Source organism: Lepisma saccharinum, chromosome 23 (assembly GCF_977018435.1).
Source record: "Lepisma saccharinum chromosome 23, izLepSacc3.1, whole genome shotgun sequence".
In the NCBI taxonomy this organism is placed as follows: Eukaryota; Metazoa; Arthropoda; class Insecta; order Zygentoma; family Lepismatidae; genus Lepisma; species Lepisma saccharinum.
In genome coordinates this window covers 27,018,566-27,042,631 of record NC_139251.1, presented here as the reverse complement: position 1 = coordinate 27,042,631, position 24,066 = coordinate 27,018,566, and the positions used below count along the sequence as shown (strand labels likewise).

Below are 24,066 nucleotides of genomic sequence, written 5' to 3'. Positions count from 1 at the left end.
ATTACAATTCCACTGAGGTGTGTCCGGTATGTGATCAAAATTTCACTGATGAGAACAAAAAAATATTCCACCACGATCATTTCAGCGGAAACTACATAGGTGGAATTTGCAACACGTGCAATCTTAAAATCCAGAAACCTAAATTCATCCCCATATTCTTTCACAACGGAAGCGGATATGATTTTCACCACATGGTGAGACATCTTGGCTACGATCCGAAACGTATAGGTGTCTTGGCCGAGAATGAAGAACGCTACATTAGTCTCAGCAAGCAAGTGTCGATTCCGGGAACGAAAAATACAATCGAGATGCGCTTCCTGGATTCGTATAGATTTCTCTCTGCAAGTCTGGATGCTTTAGCGAACAAACTCACCGACGATCAATTTAAAATAACTAGAGCTAGTTTTCCCAACGTAGACATAGAACTCGTTAGACGTAAAGGGGTTTATCCTTACGAATATGTTAGTGATGGTTCTAAATTTAACGACGACGCTCTTCCACTTCCAAGAGAATTTTACAGCAGACTCAGAGAGAAAGGAATCACGGACGAAGAATACCAACACGCGCAACTCATGTGGGAGAAATTAGAATGTAGGACACTCGGAGACTACCACGACGCATACTTAAAATTAGACGTGACGATACTCGCGGATGTTTTTCAAGCGTTCAGGAAAACGGCAACGAATATTTATAAATTAGATCCAGCGTATTTCTACAGTCTACCGGGATTAGCGTGGTCGGCAATGTTATTCCAGACAAAGGTCAAGCTGGAACTGATATCGGACGTTGACGTGTTGCTATTTATCGAAAGAGGGATACGAGGTGGAATGGTGCAATGCGTACAGAGACATGCAAAAGCTAATAACGTACACATGAAAGAAGATTACGATTCAAATCGAGCATCGAATTACATCTTCTACGCCGACGTTAATAATCTCTACGGACATGCCATGGTTCAGAAACTTCCTTACGGGGGATTCGAATGGTTAGATCCCACTTCGATAGACATTATTCATTTCGACGATAGCGAGTGTGGTTTCTTCGCAGAGGTAGATCTCCAATTCTCCGACCACCTGCACGACACGTTTTCGGATTTGCCTCCGACTCCCGAAATCAAATGTCCACGCGACTCGGTTCAAGACAAGCTTTCGTTAACATTGGACCCTAAACAGAGATACGTCGTCCACTACAAGAATCTCCGGTTTTTGATTGGGAAGGGTGTTCAGATAGTAAATGTTAGAAGAATACTAAAGTTTAAACATTCCACGTGGTTAAGACCTTACATAGAAACTAACACACAACATAGAACAGCTGCCACTTCCGATTTAGACAAGGACTTCTTTAAATTAATGAACAATGCGGTGTACGGAAAGACCATGGAGAATGTTAGAAAGCAGGTAGACGTGAAATTAATTTCCGATAAGAATAAATGTCGGAAGTGGATAGCCGATCCTAGATTCAAGTCGAGAAAAATTTACAACGAGAATTTGGCACTTTTCAATCTAGATATAAAATTGATGAAATTCAGAAAACCAATTTACGTTGGCGCAACGGTTCTCGACTTGTCGAAACTTTACATGTTCGAATTTCATTATGACTTGATGAAACCCTTCTACAATGATAAAATATCACTTTTGTACACGGACACCGACAGCTTTATTTACAGCATACAAACACCTAACCTATACGAAGACATAAAAAATCCTTCCATGCTTGAGTATTTCGATACTTCTGCGTATCCTCAACCCAACAGATTTGGAATTCCATCTCGTAACAAAAAAGTCCTAGGTAAACTGAAAGATGAATGTAACGGTGATATTATTGTCGAGTTCGCGGGTTTGCGTTCGAAGATGTATGCCATGAGAACAGAGAGTAGCGTCACGAAGAAAGCAAAAGGTGTGGGCAAAAATACGGTGGAGAACAAACTCACCTTCCACGATTACATCGATTGCCTTTACTCACAATCGACGATACTAAGTATAGAACAAAGAATCCAAAGTGTAGACCATGTGATTACAACAAACAAATTTAGGAAAGTAGCATTAGATCCGCATGACGATAAAAGATGTATTTTGTCTTGTGGAATCCACACGTTGCCTTGGGGGCACTATCGTTTAGAAATTAGTAAAAATTGTATGCAATGCAATTGAAAAAAAAAACTTAAATAACTTATATATAGTATCGTCGATTGTGAGTAAAGGCAATCGATGTAATCGTGGAAGGTGAGTTTGTTCTCCACCGTATTCTTGCACACACCTTTTGCTTTCTTCGTGACGCTACTTTCTGTTCTCATGGCATACATTTTCGAACGCAAACCCGCGAACTCGACAATAATATCACCGTTACATTCATCTTTCAGTTTACCTAGGACTTTCTTGTTGAGGGAAGGAATCCCAAATCTGTTGGGTTGAGGATATGCAGAAGTATCGAAATACTCAAGCATGGAAGGATTTTTTATGTCTTCTTAGAGGTTAGGTGTTTGTATGCTGTAAATGAAGCTGTCGGTGTCCGTGTACAAAAGTGATATCTTATCATTGAAGAAGGGTTTCATCACGTCGTAATGAAATTCGAACATGTAAAGTTTCGACAAGTCGAGAACCGTTGCGCCAACGTAAATTGGTTTCCTGAATTTCATCAATTTTATATCTAGATTGAAAAGTGCCAAATTCTCAATGTAAATTTTTCTCGACTTGAATCTAGGATCGGCCACCCACTTCATGCATTTATTTTTATCTGAAACCAATTTCACGTCTACATGATTCCGCACGTTTTCCATCGTCTTGCCATACACCGCGTTATTCATCAATTTAAAAAAATCTTTGTCTAAATCGGAAGTGGCAACCGTCCTATGTTGCGTGTTTGTTTCAATGTACGGTTTGAGCCACTCGGAATGTTTAAACCTGAGGACTCTTCTAATCTTCGCTACCTTAGCACCCTTCCCGATCAAGAATCGGAGATTCGAGTAATGAACAACGTATCTCTTTTTCCCCTCTAGAGTCAATAAAAGCTTGCATTGATTAGAATGAGGCGAAGATTTGAACTCGGATGCCGGTGGTAAATCGCTGAACAGATCGTGTAAATGGTCGGGGAATTCGATATCCACCTCTGCGAAGAAGCCATACTCACTATCATCGAAATTTTCTACGTCCATTGATGCCCATTCGAATCCCCCGTAAGGAAGTTTCTGTACCATGGCATGTCCGTAGAGATTATTAACGTCGGCGTAGAAGATGTAATTCGATGCTCGATTTGAATCATAATCTTCTTTCATGTGCACATTGTTGGCTTTTGCATATCTCTGTACACATTGTACCATCCCGCCCCGAATCCCCCTCTCGATGAAAAGTAACATGTCCACGTCCGATATCAGTTCCAGCTTGACCTTTGTCTGGAATAACATTGCCGACCACGCTAATCCTGGTAGGCTGTAGAAATACGCTGGATCTAATTTATAAATATTCGTTGCCGTTTTCCTGAACGCTTGAAAAACATCCGCGAGTATCGTCACGTCTAATTTTAAGTAGGCATCGTGGTAGTCTCCGAGTGTCCTACATTCTAATTTCTCCCACATGAGTTGCGCGTGTTGGTATTCTTCGTCCGTAATTCCTTTCTCTCTGAGTCTGCTGTAAAATTCTCTTGGAGGTGGGAGAGCGTCGTCGTTAAATTTAGAATTATCACTAACATATTCGTAAGGATAAATCCCTTTACGTCTAACGAGTTCTATGTCTACGTTGGGAAAACTAGCTTTTGTAATTTTGAATTGTTCGTCTAAAAGTTTGCTGGCAAGAGCGTCCAGGCTGGCAGAGAGAAATCTGTATGAATCCAGAAACCTCATCTCGATGGTATTTTTAGTCTCAGGAATCATAACTTTCTTACTTATAGAGATGTATCGTTCTTCGTTTTGAGCAAGAATATCTATTTTTTGAGTGTCGTATCCGAGTTTCCTAATTAAGGGATGAAAGTCTTAATTAGAACCATTGTGAAAGAATATGGGGACGAATTTTGATATTTGGATTTTGAGGTTGCATGCATTACAGATTCCGCTTATGAAGCGACCGTCCGTATGCGAATGGTGAAACACTTTACGATTGTCGTCTGTGAAGTGGTTATCGCACACAGGACACTTGACAGTGTCATAGTAATTTTGAAGTTCGATAGCAGATAGGGGAAGCATCGGTTTCGATGTTTGCAGCATGCATCCAATTTTCCCAACCTCCTCGATCATCTTTTCGAAGAAGCGTTTGATTGCATCGGGTCCTCGGTATACGTACGGTTCATCTATTTTATCCTGTCGCACGACAACGTAACCGAAACTGTTTGGATCGTGAAGCTGGTAAGGTGTGGTGGAAGAAACTTCGGGATCCGGATCGCAGTACGAGAGTGGTTTGAGGAACGCCTCGAAATCAGCAACGATGATGGCCGGATGCTCCAACAACGCCTTGTGCATTTTGAATTCTTCCACTTCGTTCTTTTCGGGCATCAACATTCGAACCGGTCTGTTGTTACCGCAATATATTTTATGTTCGGCAAGTTTCTCGACAGCAATCTGACGTCCGGTGTATTTTCGATAATCGACTTAATTTATATCGTTGAATGTGGTTAGGCATCTCGGGCAAACTTCGATGTTGTTTGCATACTTGGTAGTTTGACTTCTGACCAAGCGTGATAGTGAACGAATGAGACAGTAATGGTGAACACTGTCGTTTGAAATGAGAAGAAGATTAATCACACGAGCATCGTCATCGTCGACATCGCTTATCCTGACGGGATGCACGACATGTTTATCCAACGTATAGGAATACACGTTGATGATTAAGCGTTTTCCTTCTGCATCTCGTGCTCGTGTTTCGAATTTTGATATATCAGAAATGGTCATCGGGTATTCGATGCCAGCCATTGCATTTTCCAGTTCAGGTTCATGCTGCTTGTAATGATAAACCCGTTCTGGATTATTTGACCAATGAATCGGGTGAAGTTCCGCCAACACACACCAAAGAAAACACTTGTTATCGCTGTTCTGTATATTTAACACAGCCCTCTTGTGTTGAATGTTCGGTGGAAGAGGAACATAGCTGGAAGCGCGAAGAGGCGAGAATCGGTTCACGTAAACGGTTAAAGTGTGAGGACTTCCACACAGAGACCATCCCGACCCTTTAGCCTCGAAATCGTCATGTTTCTTAACCAGCTCATTGGTAACTTTATAATAGAAGTTGTCTAAATTTTCGACGTCCGCCAAATGAAGAGTCTGGTTTTTTGTACGATGATAAAAAATACTCGTTGTGCCATCAACTTTCTCGTATTCAGAAAACAGAACAACGTATACTTTTATAGAGTTGTTTTCAAGTTTATCTTTTAAAATATTTAGTACAGATGTTTTCGTTTCATCCAAGAAACTAAGGATGTCACGGCCTGGTTCTGACTTAATTGAAAAATCCTGGAGTTGGTCGTTGAATGCAGATCTAATTGGTTTGCGTTCATTAGATAATTTAATTTGCTTCGAAGTGGAAGCTTCCGTTTCTGAATCATCGATTTTCCTTTTCAATGTTCCTTGTTCGGTCGATGGTTTGCAAATTTTGAGGTGTTTACTTAAATGTGCAATGCTGATCATCTTTCCGCATCGAGCACAAGACTTAGAAGGTAACGAACGATTAATTCTCGAACCTGTTTCGCTACATCTTGCCCTGTGTTTGCTAATATTAGTTTTAGATATTAATTTTTCGCAAGTAACACATTCAGTTTTATCATTTTTACGATTGAAACTGGTGGTGGATGCCATTGCTTTCTCCAAAATCACAGAAATCAAAAAGTCTAGTATATAGCGATACAATTTTCAGGTATGTTATTTTATATAGAATTTCTTGGAGTGATTACAAAACTCAAAAATTCAATCTACTGTAAATAGAATTTCAGGTATGTTATTTATATAGAATTTCTTGTGTGCGAATACAAAAACTCAAGAATTCAATCTGCTGCGAATACAATTTTCAGGTATGTTATTTTATATAGAATTTCTTGAGGTGATTACAAAACTCAAAAAAATCAATCTACTGTGAATATAATTTTCAGGTATGTTATTTTATATAGAATTTTCTCAGGGCGAATACAAAACTCAAAAATCCGAGACAGTTCAGTTTTAACGTGTTCATATTTGAAAAAAAAAATGCAAAATACGCCTTGGAGATTTCAACCAATCCACTTTACTAGATTGGGGAAACTCTAACTATTGTTATTTGGAACCTTTAACCTTTTTTGGTGACGTAGAGTACGCGTAGAGAGGTCGGGTTTAGTGCGTCGGTCAAGTCTCGGTATCCTCTGTCCTCCCATACCAAAATAAACATAGGTCGTCATGGAACAAAAAAAAATGTTCCGAAAATTTTCTAAGTCCAGCGTTAAAAAAATCTTAAATTGCAAATATCTCGAAAATGGTAAGAGTTATCGAAAAAATATATCGAAAAACACCCCCATACTGCATCGTTAGATGCCCCCTGTCGATTTTGGAGGTGTAGAATACGTATACCAAGTTTTGGTGGTCCTGGGGTCAAGGGGTAAGAAGTTAGCCCACCCACCTCCAAAACTTTGATCACTCGTAACTTTTGAACGAATAGTCGTAGAGAGGTCGGGTTTAGTGTATCGGTCGAGTCTCGGTGTCCTCTGTCCTCCCATACCAAAATAAACCTAGATCGTCATGGTACCAAAAATTTTCCGAAATTTTTTTCCAAGTCCTGCGTTAAATTGCAAATATCTCGAATTTTTGACAAACAGAGGTGTTCCATAGGATAAAAAAAAAGCACGTGAAACTCTACAGAGGTATGGCTTTGATAGCCATGGCCATTAGAACTGGGTTGGGTACCACGTACCCTGGCGGGCTTATAGGGGCCAGGAATCCTAAAAAAAAAAAAACAATTATTATTTGTTTGTTTGCGTCACAATACGGAAATAATGAGAGGCACGTGCGCGCGTGTGGCACATCGTTCCCCCGAGAGAGGTTTACAAAGGTCACGATATATAAACATGACCCCCCGGACTTGGAAAATTACGATAAGGTGCATTCATCCTTCAAAGGATGAGAGGATGAGAGAGTGAATTTCACTCATCACTGCTTTTCTACGCTGTGAAACATCGTCAGCGCAATAAATGAGGCGCGGAACGTGGAGAGAAAGTGAGTTTTTGTGGTTTTGGCGGTCGTGGGGTCAAGAAATCAGAGTTGCAGTCAAAGGTACATATTGACTACTACTACAATAATTTAGCAGTAAGACTGTAGGTTTAACTAAAGCAAGAAAAGCTATGGTTATTTCGCCTTACAATAATTTAGCATTTGCAGCGTTGCCAAGTTTAAGGCAAAAGGAGGGTGCCAGCCCCTACCGTAGCGTACTACTAATGTGGATGCTTTTAAAACATCACGAACATTCTGAGGATCACAAAACATCAACTGTAGTAAGGGCAAATTATTCTAGTCGTGGGTTAGTGACAACGCTAATTAGTAAAAGACATTCAAAGGTGATTCAAGATTTGGTTGATTTGGTGTTTTAAGTCCACTTTACGCACAGTTTATAGTGCCTCCACCGGGTATCGAACCCGGGACCAAAGGTGATCCAAGAAAACCGACACTACATGCATCACGGTTTCTTACTATTCAGGGACTTTAACTTCGAGATGATGAGTCTGATGCAAACCTTAACAAAGGGAATTTCTTCGATACTTCTGAAGTTAATTTCAAAATGAGGGGATATTATTAGGAAATGTATTGAACTTGAACCTTAAAATGCAAATTACACTCAAAATTCGATTGAAAACAAGTTAATCTGCGTGATGTCCACACTTTTTCTCAGCAAAATAAGCCAGGAAGTAGAAGAAGAGAAAGTATTCCCACTGATATCAGATGAAAAAAAAAACACATTGCGAGAATGGACAGATATTTGTATCGCGGGCAGGTAAAAGAACGCTTTTTAGGATTAGCTACTCTTCAATCATTAGATGTAGGTTCGCTCTTTCTCGTACATATCAAAATCGAAGAACTTCTTCCCAAGAACTCCATAGGTGCCTGTAATTGTGTAGAACAAGCATACTTTGGACTGGTATGCACCAGGGTCAGCATATTTCTTGAATTATAAGATAACTGTAACCTTTTTCAGATTCTAATTCCTGTGATAACATTTCTCTGAAAGGTGAAACACAGATTTTGCCCAAAACTCTTCAGCGTTACAAAGACGGAACGAAAGTACTCCACTTAATGGATTTCTTCGAAATCCTAGGAAAGTATAAATTGGCATTTCACAAGGTTCACACTCTAGTTGTATTCTCTGTAACAATTCCAGTTTCCAATGCAGCGTGTGAAAGAACCTTTTCGTCTTTGAAACCTTTGAAAAGCCTTGCTCGAAACAGGATGCTGGATGCCAGCTGCCTCATTTGGCTGTCCTTGCTATTGAGAAGAAATGTCAAGTTCTGGACGTACCGAAGGTGGGCAATGTGTTCTCCAAAGCACATTCACCAGAATTCTTCTACAGGAGAATTGCACTTCACTAAGTGACTTTCGTTGTTTTAAGAAGATTAATTTCTTCCAACGTCATGTTTATTTTGCAAGAAAATTAAACTATTCGAAACATTATTTATCGTCATTTAGATTATCTTATAACTTGAATATTTATATCAGTAGTTTCATCTCAAGAAAGACGATTAATTATAAAATTATAAATGTCTTCCAATACTGAAATAGGCCACTAGAAACAACGCAACTTGCGGCAGTTTCCACAAATAAAAAAAAGAATTAATGCCTTTATTAAAGCGAATCATATGGAGATAAACTCGTAATCAAGAAGTAAATTTAGGCAGTAAACGTCCACTCTAAATAAGGGACAAACACAAAACAGCGTACGTACATGAATATAATAATAATAATAATTATTATTATTATTATTATAAGTATTATTATTATATATTTATATATTGATGCGTTCTACAATATATGTAGTGTTTTCAAACATTTTAATGTGACTGCCCCCAACAATATTTTGTCGCCCCCCTTCCGCCGCCAGTCACTTTTCCCTTGCGCCGTCACTGCTTCTCAAACGCTTTCCTTAACACGTGCAAATCTGTTTGCTGACTTCATGCTGTTTCTTCCCAAAGTGCACTCCGTGATGACGTCAAATTAAATATCGTCCATTGCAGGTCTCTACAAACCGTAAATTGTCAAGCGGATTTTGGCCATTGTCAACTTAAAACCATAGGCGTAGCTACGGGGTGTGCCGGGTGTGCCTAGGCACACCCTAATGGGCTGCTTTATCAAAGAGAATTAAATACAGATATTTCAATAAGAGAGAAAATAAGCGACAGTTTGTAAGAAGTTGAAAATGTCATTACTTGGTACAAACGTGTGCATTATCGCTAATGAAACGAGTGTCTATAGTTTTTCCATTTTTTGATGTCATTGGAGAAAGAAGATATTTACTGCATTCTACTCTGTACTGCAGCGCCCTTCTTCTATACCTGTCACAAGCTGCACATGTGAGAGAGCTTTCTTCAAGCTTTCTCAAGTTAAAACTAAATTAAGAGCAACTCAGAAGCAGGATAGATTCGTTCTTGCTTTCTTCTTGGAAGCCCTGCTCTTGCTATTTGTGGAACAGGAAAAAGCTTAGTGTATTGATGTAAATGGAATTATTGATGAGTTTAAGAACATTGTACCTTTTGACAGACGTCTCTTGTTATAGATGACGTGTATTTTGATGTATTTGTTTGTAACATTTATGAACATTTTTTGTGTGTGTGATTTCTATGCAATTTGATTTTTTTCTACTACATATATTCAGAAATTTTCAACACTGTCATTTAGTGAATTTATATTCCTTTACAAACATCAGTGCAGTTAAAGAGCCAAATGATTGTGTTGCAAAATATACCATTAAAAAGGTACAATACCTCATTTTTGTTCTTTGTGCACACCCAAATATAAAGTTCTAGCTACGCCTATGCTTGAAACCACAGTACACCAAGCAACGAGACCGTCAGGTAGCGTGCTATTCTATCAGAAAATAACCCAACAATGAACAGGTAAAGAATAAATAAACAAAGCAAAACGTAGATAATGTGAAAGATCTGATTGTTCTGTAAACTCGATGCGAAATGCTGCAATTCTGATTCACAGGTCAACAACTTTTTTTTTAACTGACAAATTTATAACTTCCTGAGTATAGCTATAAAAAAATCTTATGAATAGTGTTGACATATGGTGCTATGAAAAACACAAGGTTATTGGATCTATAGGTTCATATTAAGACTTGCACAACGTTATAAAGGCATTGACTGATCTTGTCAGAGTTACGTCACATTGATTTATGGTGTCCCTCACGTTGTCACATTTTTTTATGGAAACTGTAAACAGACCATGGTTTATTGCAAGCAGCACATTTTCATTTTTTCTTCCTGTTGTAAATCAGGCAAATAGAGTACATTATGTTTTATTTTGGTAAAACAGATACAAAGATGAGATTTTCCTTACCACAGCCTCGTTTTGTACAAAAACAAAGTTTTCTCTTTATTTGAGTACGAAAACAAGAAGTTGCATAAGACAACCTACAAACACTGAATCCTAGTCTCTACCCATGGCCATTTAGCTTTTATAATGTTTGCGTGAGTTGAGCATGACCTATATTTCCGTGTGAAAAATGCATTATGAAGGCACCACTGAATTTTCCCACGAAATATAATTCGTGCGACGCCCTCAACAAAAGTGTTAAGCAAAGAAGTAAGAAGTTGGTTAGTTGGTGCGTTGCTGGATGAATCGGAAAGTGGACCTTGACACAGTACGGTGATATTCAACGACGCTCCTGCTAACTTGATTCGACTGAGAGTAATTTCCAAGGGAACCAGCATCCGTATAAGTATCCTTCAGTCTTATTTATTCCTTAGTGAGAAGTTTTGCACGTTTTTGCATTAGCGTTCAAGACTGGAACCTGAGCACCAATGATACCGTAAACAACATGGTAAGATGCATTTAACAGCTTTGTCTCTAACTGTTTAGCTTAATCAAACTGTGTTGATCCGTTGAAGACTTTCTGGCGTATTAGTTGTGACGTAAGTTGCAGGTACATTCAAATGTGCACTAAACAACACTTCTACAACGCATTTTATTCAAAACAAAGTCTTTCTAGGGATAAATCAAGATAAATTAATGAAAATCTAGTAAATTTAACTTTATAAATGCGGAAAACTGTCCACGTGCTTTCACATTAACGTCAGCTAACAGTGCTTGATCAGAATTCTGGATGACCCCACCTGTATATATCCACCTTGTCGATGAATCAGGAACGTAAAGGGGATGCATAAATATTAGCAGGCAAACTCAGCACGTTCATTCCTATGGTGTAGTGAGACATGGGCTCATTGGCGGATTTAGTGCGAAGGGTATGGTGGTACGTGCCCCTCCCAAAAGGGATATTAAGTTCTATAAGAAGTATTGATAGCATTATACAACGAACAAAAAATGATCGAACAATCCATTTCCAGATAGTAAATTAATAAAACAAGGTTTAGCACAAATGCATTAATCGGAACTAGATTTACTAAGACACCCTAAATCTGGGACTTTTTGGTTACAAGGCAATAAATGTTAACTGATGAATGATACAAAGATAAAATATTCCCCATGTTTGTGACCGTTTGTCCTGAGAAAATGAATTATCGAAATTATTCCTTTCTTCAATCATTGATCATACAAATAACGTAAAAGTACTTGTATTTCACAAAAACCTACCCGACCTATGTGGTGTAGTGGTTATCGCAGCGCGCTACGACACCAAGGGTCCCAGGTTCGAATCCCAGCCTGGGCATGGGTGTTCTTTCATCACTTTCATCACATCATCACTCACTGGCGATTAGCCAAAATGGCAGAAAAGCGACACCTAAATAACAAAAAAATCAAATCACAAAAATATGCTAGCGCCGTGTAATGAAAGTGTCCTGGGAAATGATGTGATTCATTACAGAGAGAGAGTGTACGTTCTATGCTCCTCCCAGAAAAAATCTAGATCTGCGTATGCATGGTCTCACCTCCTTCTGTCCCAAAATTTGGCCAATTACACTGAAACATCCATATTTTTACAGAAACAAAATTACCTGTTTCTTAAAATTCTGCGAGTACTGGGTTTGAAAACAACAATAACCATTGTTGGTTGGCTCTTGATTTCATCTCATGCAAGGATATGCTACACCTTATCTGCAAATGGTGTATTGCATGCTCTACATCCTCATTTTTCACAACACAAATATCGAAAAATCTTAATCCTTGTCGGAAATTGATTGTAGTGGTTGGGAAAATCATTGAAAATTTTGTATTTCTTACCACATATTTCAGTACTGACTACTAGACAGTGGCGACTCTTGGATTTCTTGGGGTGTAGGAAGAAGTTATGATAAACCGAGAAAGGTTTGAAAAATGCGTTCAAGTAATGTCACACGTATCGCTTGTACTATCCATTACATTTAGAATGTTAGCTGCAGACTCACGCACAAGGTAGGACAAGAGGTCTTTGCCCTCCCCTTGAACTATGAAATGGGCAATTCCATGTGTGACGGAATTACCTTTTGGACAGCTATGTAATTACATATTTCCCTCATACGATTACACATATGGTACAATATGTGACTTATCGTGATATGTGTATTGCCACAATGTAGTACAACTTCAAGCTTGCAAAGAATTTAAATTATTTGGATGTACTAGGCAGATAATTGTGTTTAAAATCCGTGTGACGGAATTACCTTCATGGAAACCATCTTAGCAGGTGCATACAGACATTTTCCAATTTTTGTGAATTATGAACTTTTGTCTGAAATGTTAATATTGGGAAAAATAGTTCAAAGCATGCTCATCATGCGAGGACACGACAGCATAAATTGTTTCTGTATTCTGATACTTATTTTTATCCCAAACAGTGTGTGACGGAATTACCGTGACGGAATTACCATTTGTCCAAATACTCTATACACACGTAATTGTCATTGATTGATTAATTGAGTTAGTGTTTAAAGTTCACTTTGTGCACAATAAGGCTAATCGGGACTGGACCTAAAGTTTAAAGTGAGATCCGAACCACTATGTGCCTCCATCGGTATCGAACACGGGACCCCTTGATTACAAGAAGATGACCATACCACTACGCCATCGGGGTATTTAATTGGGTTGTTTTCAAAATCATATAATGTAGTCCAACTGAAAATTGATTTTAATCATCGTACTCTAATACAATATTGGTCTTCTCAACAATGCAATAACAATATGACAAAATATTTAGTATCAGGTAAGAAAGAATCAAGAAGTAAACCAAAATTCTCACTTTTTTTAAACGAAATCTACATATTTGGAAACTATATTGGCATAATTGTTTGGATAGGTCTAAGTTTCAATTACTGGACTGTCAAAAACATATCGAACACACTGTTCAGAAACAAACAATACTGTTTGTTGGGATCTTGGTCAAGATGTGTTAAACGATCTCCTTCAGTCAACTGGCAAAGAAATTCCATTCCATGAGAGTCAAGCTAAATAATGTTTCCGAGAATACTATTATATATTTTCAAACAGTATCTTTGGTTGAAGTGGCTACCAGAGAAGAATTTAACACCTTGGATTGCAGGGAACAATGAAAATACTTCCTGCCAAAGAGACTCCAAAAATCAACGCCAGCAAATTGTATGGCAAGATAGCCTTGAAAGCCTCCTGATGGTCTCTATTGCTGCTTGGAGTGTCCATAGCACCTTACTGCCATTCGGTTATGTTCCCTTAATCTTATCAGTTGTCGTGAACATATCTTCTGCCTCTTCAATCGCTTCCGTTCATGGACCTTCCCTTTCATTTGATCATAATAATTTTCTTCCTTCTCTGCCTACTTCCGCATTGACATTAATCTGCTGTCTTAGTCGTTATACTCCAGAAACGTTATAGATTAAACTGAAAATGAGTTAGCAATATGTAGATAATAAGCTAACATTATGATACCTCACAAATACCACTTGGAGCAATTCCTAGGTATCACTGGTAATTCCGTCACATTGATGTACAGCCATTACATGAACATTGCTGCACATGTAAGTGTTACACATGTGAGTAGTACCAAAACCTACCTTTGCAGGAAACGTTTTACTTCCGTGTATCATTAACCCACGTTTTTATGCGAAAAAAACTGAAAAATTGTGACGGAATTACCATTTTGCCTTATGTATTAAAAGACGAGTAGCTACATCTCATATACATACACAAAAATACACCAATTTGTTCTTGTAGGGCACATTAATCTTACCGTTCCTTCTTGCCATATACAGTGAGTTCATGAATCGTTAAAATCAGGTCCGTAGCTAGAACTGACCTCCAGGGGGGGGCTCGCGGGTTATCAGGGGGAGCTTTGTAAATCAAGTTCATTTTTCAAAAGTTTAATAGTATTACTTGAAGGTAAATAATGTATGTCGGAGGTTATTAAGTTAATTTGAAATATAAAATTTAGAAATATCATACTAAAGTTTTCTTCTATATCTTCTAAAACATCTCTTGTAGTGCTAATGACTGCTAGTACTGACACCATCCCTTAACACACACTCCGTACTATTTTTGATGATACAGATATTTAAATCATACATGTTAAAATGTATAATATTCATTTCAATCATAGTGCCTACCGTACATTCCACCCCCGGCCAAAGGAATAAAACTTGGGATCTGTTCACATTTGACGCAGATGCGGAAAGAATGTGGATGATGACATCAAAGTTACAGATTTCTGTCAAACGAGAGACTGCAACAGGGTCAGGGAAGGTACTGATAAAGAAGGCTCCCTATGAAAGAACTTTCTAGTCTAGAGAATCTTCGAAACACTTTCCGCTGCTTAGACTTCTGCTCATAAAGAAGATGAACGAACGAAGTTGTAAACAACAAAATATACTCTGTCTACATTTTCACTCTCCACCTCAAACAAATTAGAATACAAAATAGTTTTACCTAATGTCAAGGGTGGCTGGCGGCAATGCCAGGGGGATCTGGCGGCAATGCCAGGGGAGGCTGGCGACCCTGTCAGGGGAGGATGAACCCCCCTGGCCCCTGCCTGGCTACGGGCCTTAAAATTCGCAATTAACATATCATGCCATGTATATTGCGGCCATCTTGACAAATACTGTTTCTAACCACATGCGGTATTGTTTTTAATGAAACAACGGCATGTTCCATTAACTATAAGTATAACTCTTGTATAATATCATCTTCATTTTTAAGTACAAATCATTTCAGTTTTTGGACTGGAGGTTGACATTTCCGTGGAATTGACCAAATATTTTAATATGTGAACCTATAAAAACCTAGGAAAATAACATAATAACATAATAAACATAATAAAATAATTATTTTAGATTTTGCAAGAATTTCGATTTTCTCCCCCTCCCTGCCGTGTGAAATGTGGATAATAAAAAGATCTCTTTGAACTCTGAAATTATGCTATAAATGCTTCTAAATTGTGCTAGGATTTATTATTAATTATTTTTTTCGGATAACAGCAGTTTTAAGTTTAATTATGCATATACTTTTCGAGTTTCGAACTTGGCGTTACTTATTATTCACTACAGTTATGTAATATTGTTAATTTCCCCACAAGATTGTGTACAATGGCTCAACAAACGAAATGGGTTCAGCCTAGAACTTGAAACGGTTTAAGAAAATGGTTTTGTTTACCCCCAACATTCTACCAATTTCCTGCCATACAATTTCCTCACGAACAAAATCGGGCAGGATAAAGAAAAGATAGAGGATGGATAGCGACATGGTTGTAAAAAGCTTGGTGAAGTAGAAATAAGATTTGGACGTAATTTTATTTTTATTTCCTGAAAATATATTCCTTTGAATAAGATTTCCCTCTCCCAGATACTCACTTTGCAGATTATGCTAGATATTACCATTATGCCAAAAGAAGGGTGCCAGGTGCCATGTGCCATAGTCCCCCCTCTATGTCATGTAGTCAAAACTGCTTGGAACCGATATCCTGGAATGTTCTCTACCCCGCTCTTCTCTTCGGTGTACCAGGGTTGCCTACATGCAAGGAGCACATTTTCCACGGGGCTTCTTTTAACAGACTCACCCAGTATAATGCGACCTCTCACATAAGAAAATATAGCGACAGTAGAAAATGTGTTACGTAGATCAATAAATTTAAAGGAAAATATAGGAACCAAGTTCTACCATTTAATCCAAGAAATAAATAGTTCCACAGTTTTCAATATTCCAAGAAATATAGTTTTATGGGAGAGGCCACAACATGAACCTTATTAGTAAAATTTTTCCCTACCTTTTACAGCCTTTTCGCGAATGATGTATGCAAAAGTTAATAACAAATACAATAACTGTAAATTTTAGTACACTGAGTAAAATGTGAACAAAAAATGTATGAAATAACTTTGTACTAGATATTCACTTATCTGTTTATTTTTATTAGTATATAATATTTATCATTGTAAAATAACAATTTTATTATCAATTTTTATTATTGATATTATTTCTACTATTCAAGTTTTATCATTTCCCGAGCTCCAGCAAAAAATTCTGGCAAGGTCCATGGTTGGAATAATATCTAACTTTAATTTATTTCTATTATTATTATTTACAATGAAAATATTATACTTTGTTTTTGTAACTTGAAATGAACGACGCTAAATTCTAGGAGCTGGTGAACGGACCAGTTCGAACCCCCGCCCTTCCCGACGCTCATTTGCATTACATACATTTATTTTCAGCTACGCAAGAAAATAGAAAAAACGCAGGTTTATACCGTCGTGCTAAAAGACGCTGACATTTTTCTTCAGGTAAACTTATTGCACTGCAGTAATACCAGCACTACTAATAATAACTGAAAATTTGGAATGATTGCTACTGAGAAAAATCTTTCAACAGAATAATATTAAATGATCTTGAATAAGCTGTCGATGAAAGTAAACACCATGTCAAATTTCCCTTCCAAAACTTAACTCGCTGTTTTCGCTCCTCTTATCTCTGCTCCATCCAATATCAGTTGTGCAAAATATGGAGCTACCGCGAATGCATCTGCACATGTTAGATTGCCGGAATTGGCTTTCGTACATCTCTCGCATGTCATAATCAAAACGTTAATTTTGAAAATCACAGAGAATCCTCTTCAATATTCAGCGTTACAAACACGAGGAGCGACGAACGCCTTGGTGCATGAATTTCTAGAGCTCTAAAGCAGACGAGCGAGTTCACTGCCGAACGAGAACGTCATAATTGGAATATCCAATCAGAGGCCGTTCAGTTTCGTGACGTACAGCATCAATTTGACAACTTGTAAGGCCAATTTCTCGCAAACTGTTTCGAATTAACACAAACTATTTTGCACAACGTTTATATCAAATGAATGACATGCAGTGATAAGTTAAAAACATATTTTAGGTCCATTGTAAGTACATTGCGTTCATAATTTTATGACGCGCATTATTATGAAACTCCTAAAAAGTAGAGAACTGGAAGTAAGTATAAATGAACTGTAGGAAGTTCCTCACTTCCCCCTTTACTAAATTTGTGTGCGTACTACTACCGTCATACTGTTATTATCGCCTTTTCGTTATTTATCGTAAATATTAATTGATTGATTGATTTGGTTTATTTTACTTCGCTTCTACTACTTTTGGCCAATCGTGAAGATGAGGATGAGTGATAATTGGATGAAATTGATAAAATAGCACTTTCAAAGAACGCCCATGCCCAGGTAGGGACTCGAACCCGGGAACTTCGGTGGCGAGTCCGAAGTCGACCACTTAACCCGTTCTGCCACCGGTCCGAGAATTTCTTATTGTTATCACTTAAAGTTAAAGTTTTAATGTGATGGGTGAATATCGGTATTGAATGTGTGGTTCCTGATCTATTCTGAATACAGTTTATTGTTTTAGACCAAACCCAGAACTTGGTTGACAATTAAATGTAAAAGGCATAGTGTATAAGACCATATGATTGAATTGCTTTATTTTTCTTCGCTTCTTGTGCCCACTTTTGGCTAATTTGCGAAGATGAGGATGAGTGATATGATGAAATTGATGAATGGACACTTACAAACATCCATGCCCAAGCCAGGATTCGAACCCAGGACCCCTGGCGTCGTAGCGCGATGTGCTAACCACTCTGCCACGGAGGCCGGCTGTATATTAGACCACTGTAGAGTTTTACAGTAATATGAAAAATTAATTTGGCTAACATCCACATTTATTTTCATTTTTTTACCCATTAGCGTCCTCCTCCGTGGCCGCGCGGTCTAGGGCGCTGTGCTTTGGGCTCCGACTGCGGGACGGCATGGGTTCGAGTCCACCTGGGTTTAGTCTCTGGGTTTTCGACCTGTGTAAATGACCGGTGGCAACCCACCATCGTGAGGAAATTGGGGAGCTACGAGTGAGTAGCGTAACAAGGTCTGAAAAATCTCCTATAACGGCTGAGGGTTCGACGTGCTGACCCCACGTCACCCCATTTCCGGTTGAAGATCTCCACACCTCTAGGTAGGATTGTGGGAGGCAGACTGGCAGTTGGGAGATAGGACAAGACCCTTACGGGCTGTAGAACCACTGGCTATTATTATTAATTATTAGCAGTGATTATTAGAAATGAGAGAATTATAAGATATTTCCAACGATCCCAGCGCGCTCTGACACCAGAGTCCCGATTCAAGGCCTGGGCATGGATGTTCTTTGTGATTGTCCCTTCATCAATTTAATCATATCATCCCTCATCCTCATCTTCACGATTACCCAAAAGTGGCAGAAAATCGAAGTAAAATAAACCAAATCAATTGATATTTACCTATGTCTTAATACACAGTTTTCGAGATGTATTTAAGTGCAACCAAGACGAGAAATGACAGGTGAGTCGATAAGGAACTTTGTACGTTTGCAGCATTTCGCTGTATACGTGTTTGGCGCTCAACGCAAACAAATTGCCAATTAGCAACAAACATAATTCAGAAATGTCTTTTTAATTACCATTCTTCAATTAACTTAGCATATATTTGGGAAAATTACTGAATAAGTCGTTAAAATTACATCAGGACTGTCCTTTGAAGGCAAGTAACAGACCATAAACTATCGTACACTGCAATGTTAATCTAAATGGCACAATTAAAGTATGCTGCAGAAGCAGAATACGATTAATGCAAGAAGTACAGTGGGATCCACTAGCATTGCTCGGCAAATTGTCCATGAGTATTTGGTTTTAAACGATGGATTTTCAACAGCTTGTTTTGATTTTCTTTTAATTCTTGAAGCTCTTGTTGGGTCAAATAAAGTGCACGAACATGGTGATGAAAGTTTGAACGGTAATACTCATGGATCCCACTGCATTCTGTCCAAGTTAGCATTAACTATGACTCAAAAATAGCATAATTATAATCTGTAGCAGTTTTTGTACAGCCAAAGGCAAAGATAACAGGAAATTGTCCATCTCTATTTCAATTGTTTTTTATTCTACGTGTTGCATTGTTTTAAGTAACGAAATTCTGTTGATGCTTATTGAAGTTTTAATTTCAATTGATGATCATCATATTGTGGAAAACAGACAACCAAAATGGTGATGGACAATTTGCTTATTTTTTCTGTTGGGTGTACGTACAATGGTGGCATGTATTACAAGACTTGCTTCTATACAACAATTTTAATGGAGTAATAACATAATACTGAGTGGCGATGGAAGAGGGGGAAAGCTTCAGCGCATATTTTCCACCAGAATAAATGGCTCAGGATCAATCTTCTATTACGATAGTAATATCGCTAGGAGACGAAGCCCCTGCCCGCTTGGTATATAGGTATCTACCAAATGTCACCGTCCTCCCCAAATATTCAACGTCTCCATTACTGATACCCCAGGGTTTGGAACCGCACCTCATCTTTACACTCTGTCTCGGAAACCTGTGGAGCAAAGCAGGGCATAACGATAGAGAAGGGGAGAAAACGATTGTGCAGAGCAAAGCAGAGCTGCTGCAATCGGCTGGTAGCTGAAGCCGCGTTTTCTCCTCCATGCATTAACTTCCCCTCTCACGCGTACACTTTCGAACTCTCGCGCAGAGGACCCGTTTTCGTTCACTTACTCCAAATATTCCCGGGACAGTGTATGGTTCCCACATAATTGTAAAATATAACATTATTTAGTGACCGATGAAAAACCCGCTAAAACGAGACCCAAAAGTAAATATTCACATGCTAAAATTAGTGTATGCAAAAAATTTGTAATTCTGTCTTGTAGTACCACGGAACAAATAAATATATTTGACACTTACTTAACATATTATTCACTTTTATTGATTGATTAATTTGGTTAATTTTACTTCGCTTTTCTGCCACTTTTGGCTAATCACAAAGATGAGGATGAGTGATGATATGATGAAATTGATGAAGGGGCACTCACAAAGAACACACCTGCCTAGGCCGGGATTCGAACTCGTGACTCCTGTATTCAGTTTCATATTGCACTGCTTTCTGAAAAGTACAACTTTCTTGTCAACCTAAAGTTTTAAATATCTACCGGTAGCTTATTCATTGCTTCTGCGAAGTTCAGGTCCTCAGTTGGAATCCGAGATAAGGTGGCTCTTGCGTGAATTTTATCGAATGTTCATTTGTCATGTCGATCTCAAGATCTTACCACCGAAAGTTCGAGGTTTACTCTGCAAATGTCTCATCAATTTCACGCCTGTTGTCGGGATTAGTGAAAGAAATGTGGAAGAGTGGCATAAAAGATACAAATAGAAATTGAATATTCATTCATAGGCTACTTAACATTGCGGTTAAGCAAAGTGTGTATACAGACGGAACTAAATAACCAAATAGAATGCATACTTGATTGACAAGAGAAACGTTAATTAAATTACCTGCTGTTCAAGTACCTAAAAACAAAAAAAAAATCTCATGTTCCTGCATTAAAATGATACAGAAACAAAATTCAAAAATTTCCACTACTTCGTTCACTGAGAATGTAAATGTTCTATGTCCAATTTTACATTTTTTCAGGAGAGCCCTTTAATGTTTGACATGATATATTTATTGGACCTTCGTCATCATTGTGCTGAAAGTTTGAGCAATTGCAAAGAGTAATATATTGAAGCCTCTCTAAAAATGAGTAGTTGTTTGGTTAGGTATTTATGCTGCAATTAATTATTGAAATTTTAGGTAGAACCATTGCACGCAACACCAGCTATGATTTGAGAGTGTCAGTGTTATCTACCAGATAAAACACTGCATTCTGGAAACGAGATGGAGATGAAACAATTTCATTATAAATTTGTCATTTGGTAGCAAAGTAAAATAAATAATTCATATTCGGGGAAATCAATAAACTACATAAATTCCACTACTATTCCAAATGTTTGTCTGTTAACAACAAAAGTAAGAACCGAAGACCACTGCTATTGCTAAGCAGCTCCCAGAAGTTACTGAAGTTAGAATGCAAGTGGTTTATATCATACTCGCATGGCGCTTGTATATTTGGTTGAGGAAATTGTCGTAAGCTTTCATTGGCTGTTGAAGTTTGCACTCTCGTGTCTGTTTCCAAATTCTGCACATGGACCAAAAAGACTCTCAATATATCAATATTGGTTGTATGTAGATTGCAGAGATGAAACAATTACATCCTATATAGACCATAGCCAAAATATCTCGATTTGTTTACAATTTGGAGATAGAACATTTGCATTCTCAATGGACGACTTGTCAAGTCACTGATAGTGGTGACCTAACAGCTCGACATAGGCACCAAACTAAAAATGACAATCTCATTTTGCGATTTGCACTCCTCATATCAAAAACTGCTGTCTCCGTCCTAAGCAGTTTTCTTTCATCTTTCCCCTCTTTGCACCATTACCAGTCGCGTAGTAATTACTCACATTAGATCAGTTTGTATGTACTTTACCTAAAATTAAATTATTGTTGACGCACTAACAATGCATGGACGTCGCCTCGGTGACCGAAGTCTTTCAGTGACCGATTCACGATCTCGCTTCCGAATGTTCCAAGTTCAATTTTCGGTATGGGCATAGTTGTGTGTACCTTCATCAATTTCAATAGCAGCAACATTCCTAAAATAAGACAATTGCACATTCTAACCTTTGGTTCAACAATGTGAATGGAATAACAAATCTAACTTAAAAAATGTTGATTGTGTTCTCTTCTAGTATACATTAATCATTCTGGGTTTTGTTTCAGATTCGTATATTGGCAATGGTTTTACTCCTTGCAATAGACTGCAACGGTGGTGTCAGGTTTGTACGGCAGAGCGAAGGATATTACTATCCAAAACCGGATAAACCTTTTCTGTTGCCGACAAAATCACCAGCTGGAGCGTCATCAACTATAAGGACCACTAGTGTTCAACCCGAATCAACTGCAGCGACTGCTGAACAAAGCGGTTCAACCATTGAAGAACTTACTGATAGTCCAACCTCGACAATTCAAAGTCAAACCTCGTCTTCTGCAATGTTGAGTTCAATGTCGAGTCAACAGTTAGAACAAACGTCTGGCGAACCTTCAAGTGATGATGAGTTCACTTCGGAAACAGAATCATCTACAATGACGACTCCACAAACCACAACCGAGGAAGATACTGATAATAATTTAACTCCGGGAGCGTCACAACAATCTGTGACATCAACAGAATCTATGTCTGAAGTATCAGTAACGCATACTTCAGCGACCGAAGAAAAAACTCAGACATCGGACATTTCTAATGAGGGATACAATTCCCCCAAGCCAAAGATTCCATTCTCGCTACCATCAGCATCCGAGAACAACCCACAGACGCCTGGTAGTTCTGCTGGTGACAATAATCGTCCAAGACCAGACACTCCTTCTTCTTCTTCTTCTTCTTCTACGACAGAGACTGAGAAATCGCAGACTGCTGGCATTGCTAACAGTGCAAACGATCACCCAACCTCTAGTACTTCCTTAATATCACAGACCACGAACAAAAATCAAGGTTCAGACATTTCTAGTGAAGAATACGACTATCTCCCACCTAAACTTTCTTTCCCATTACCATCAGCAACATCTCAAAGTCCTGGCATTTCTAGTGGAGCAGACGACCGTCAAAGACCAAATAATCCTTTCCCATCAACATCACGGTCCGACACTGACACTGGTGAAATTTCTAATACAGGATACAATTATCCGAAACCAAAAATTCCCTTTCCCTTGCCTCTCTAAAATCCACCTGTAGCATCCAAAGAAAACATACTGTTTTATGAAAGTCAGACAATCAAAAATATATCAAATTAATTTACCAGTACTTTGAAAATATCTTGGTAACCCATATGTATACATATCATTTTTGTAATAAAATAATTATTTTATAAACAGTGTAATTTATTTCGCTATATTCATACAAATGAGGATAAAATTACGAAACATAATAGTTTCTTTATATTTTTAACTTATTTTATTGAACTCTATTGATATCTTTGTTACAACAAGACATCTAGGCTCATACCGGAAATAGTTTATAGCTGAAGACATGCATGCTTTGACGATGCCAATTGTAATCATGGTGGTTTGAATGTCAAATAAATATTCTGTAGATCTGGCGTGAAAACTGTTTCATACATGAAAAATCTAACGGAATAATGTGCTTGTTAACAATGATTAGGATGAAATTGTTCAGCATCGAAGTTGACCAATGGAAGAAGGATACACATTTCCGGATTGAGACTTGACATCTTCCGTGATATCTTATTCATATTCAGAGAAAGAGGAAAAGAGATAACTGCATATACTTGAGAATGATTTTATTACTTCAAATATTCATGGGATGATTTATGATGCTTCTGGTTGTTGCGGTTGGGTACAAATTATCTTTCAGCAGAACATACAATGTATTTAGAATTCTCGAACTAGCATAATCGTTGGTTGTGGTTTCCCTCGCAATAATTTTAATAATATAAAAGTTATACACAATTAATTTCGGATACAGTAGACATGCACACGTACATGTGTGGCGTCTTTATAATACAGTATTAGAAAATTAAGCAAATTCGCTTTTCAGTGTACAATTAGACAAAGCTTAAT

The 24,066-nt window shown here is 38.0% G+C and overlaps 1 protein-coding gene across 1 annotated transcript; it reads left to right on the top strand.

Moving 5' to 3' along the window:
* Window positions 1-10,753: 10,753 nt before the first annotated feature.
* On the top strand, window positions 10,754-23,316 carry LOC146005373 (uncharacterized). The gene is made up of 2 exons (XM_083144586.1): window positions 10,754-10,976; window positions 22,213-23,316. Exons 1-2 carry the CDS (start codon window positions 10,974-10,976, stop codon window positions 23,206-23,208), a joined length of 999 nt encoding a protein of 332 aa, XP_083000712.1. The 5' UTR covers window positions 10,754-10,973; the 3' UTR covers window positions 23,209-23,316.
* The last annotated feature ends 750 nt before the right edge of the window (window positions 23,317-24,066 follow it).